Raw genomic sequence first — 2,007 nt, 5'->3', positions numbered from 1 at the left:
AGTAAAACTAGATTAATTGTCTCTGTGCCTTCTTTCTTTCCCTGTATGCATGTATGATGTTTTAGGTGCTTAGACCTGACAGTTTGGAAATGTGCGAAGCTGAGATCACAGGGAATGAAAAGAACGGACCTGGATCGGCGATGGCTTCTCCCAGCCCATCTCAAAGATCCCCATCAGAAGTTCCCTTTTCAAGCAGTAATCTTCAAACTCGTTTCCCTTCGTCGCCGTGACGTCCTGCGGAGGAAAATGGACAGAGCATCAGCGAAAACGAAGCCCCCTTTAACGGAACATTCGGAAAGCGGGCCGAGACTCACTGAGGTTTTGACCCTGTTGTCCCTCGGGGGGAGCTGTAGGCATTTCTTCCAGTCGTCCCCGAACTTGATTCCTCCTCCTTCCTGGTTGCTCCCAGCTGGATTCTTTGCTGGTGTTGATGTGGGGGGTCCTGCAGCAGGTTTGGTCTGTCCTCTCAGCTGCCCGTTCTGCTTATTCAGTCCCATCATGACTGGACCAAGGTTTTCCGTTCGGGCAGTTGCCATTTTTTTTCCTGAACTTCAGTTCGTTTTTTTTTTCTTTTTTTTTTTTAGATTTGTCTCTTTTTTATATTCTCTAGTAAGTAGAAAAAAAAAAGTTTGATAAAGCGTTCAACAATATGTTCTCTGTGTCAAAAAGTTTTGCAGAGAAATGGCTCAGTAATATTTACATATAGACACAAAGGTGCAGCTCAGTCCTCTTCGACAAACAGAGAGACGGCTGCACGGCCAGCGAAAACAAAAACTGCTTTTAGTCAAAAACTCTTCCAAATGAAGAGAAATCTGCAATCAAATGCAGAAATTAACTCGCCCACGATATAGAAAATTATATGTGAACAAGCATCAAAGTGGTTCTAGTCCTGAAACAGAACAACTAAGGCAATCTGCACCAAAATGAGCTCAGGTCAGTATATCTGGTCAGAACGATATCTCTGATTTATTTTTACAGAGTCCCAGAGAGCTGCTGCATATCCCTGATCCGGAGAAAAGGATGTCCAAAGTTTGTAGAAGATAGTCTCCAGAAGTCCTGTATTCTGCTTCCTTCCACTGGGAGACGTTCTGCTTCTTTATAAGTCGAGGAAACAAAGATCCAACAAGGTTTTAGTCCAAAAGCGGAGAAGCTTTTCCTCCTTGCTGAGTTCTCGGTGCGTTTCCTTTCAGTTACGGTTTTATTCCTCCTCTCCGTCGACGGAACGGATGATCCGGTCGGCCCAAAGCGAGCGGCGTGGCAAACCCTCCGTCTCCAAAAGATCCAGACTGATGACTCCAAAGCCCCACCTGGAACCAGTTCAAACAGAACAAGGCTGCTGGTTAACTGGGAAAACATGTCAGCAGTGAAAAATCAGGAAACTGTCAAGCTGTGGTTGGGCGATATGAAGAAAATCTACTATGACGATATATTAGGACTATTATCACGATACACCTTTAAATTACCTTCAAAATTTTTTTTTTTTAAAGTTCATAAAATTGCACTTATATTTCGGTTTCTAATTTAAAACATTGCATTTTAACCAGATTTCTGCCATAGATGTGTTTGGATGTCAGTATTAGACCTTTACAAGATCCCGGCAACCAAACAGGAAACAAAGCAAAAACACACAATAATAAAAAAAAAAAAAAAACCAAAAATAAAAAGGGCTCTTTTGCGTATCATAAAAATAAATAAATGCGCAATGAAAAAAGAAATTGAACTAAAATCACAGAAAAAGTGTATATCTAGATTTCGAGTTAAAAGTTCTCTTTTCTGTTGGTCAATTAAAGTACGTTTTAAGATCATTTAAGGCGAGAATATTACACAGGGCCAACGCTGGCCCGTCTGCGGCAGCCAGGGCAGACGCTGGCTGCTGATTTATTGAACGTTTTAATTGGTGTAATTGACGCTGACATGAGGAGTTTATTACACAGGGCCAACGCTGGCCCGTCTGCAGCAGCCAGAGGCCAACGCCGGCCCGCCTGCGGCAGCCAGGGGCCAACGCCG

General features: G+C 43.1%; 1 protein-coding gene across 2 annotated transcripts in view; it reads right to left on the bottom strand.

Moving 5' to 3' along the window:
- The window catches only part of LOC107095522 (probable ATP-dependent RNA helicase ddx6), a 21,573-nt gene that overhangs the window by 14,896 nt on the left and 4,670 nt on the right, over nt 1-2,007 (bottom strand). For both annotated transcript variants that reach the window (XM_015391655.1, XM_015391654.1), the window contains exons 2-3: nt 315-1,307; nt 130-234 (exon numbers count right to left, since the gene is read on the bottom strand). In XM_015391655.1, coding sequence (XP_015247141.1) covers nt 130-234; nt 315-536 — 327 coding nt within the window. In that variant the 5' untranslated portion in view covers nt 537-1,307. The remainder of the gene's footprint in view (nt 1-129; nt 235-314; nt 1,308-2,007) is intronic.

Source organism: Cyprinodon variegatus, unplaced genomic scaffold, assembly GCF_000732505.1.
Source record: "Cyprinodon variegatus isolate N-32 unplaced genomic scaffold, C_variegatus-1.0 Scaffold553, whole genome shotgun sequence".
Lineage (NCBI taxonomy): Eukaryota > Metazoa > Chordata > Actinopteri > Cyprinodontiformes > Cyprinodontidae > Cyprinodon > Cyprinodon variegatus.
The sequence above is the reverse complement of the archived record's forward strand: the minus strand, read 5'-3'. Positions and strand labels throughout refer to the sequence as shown.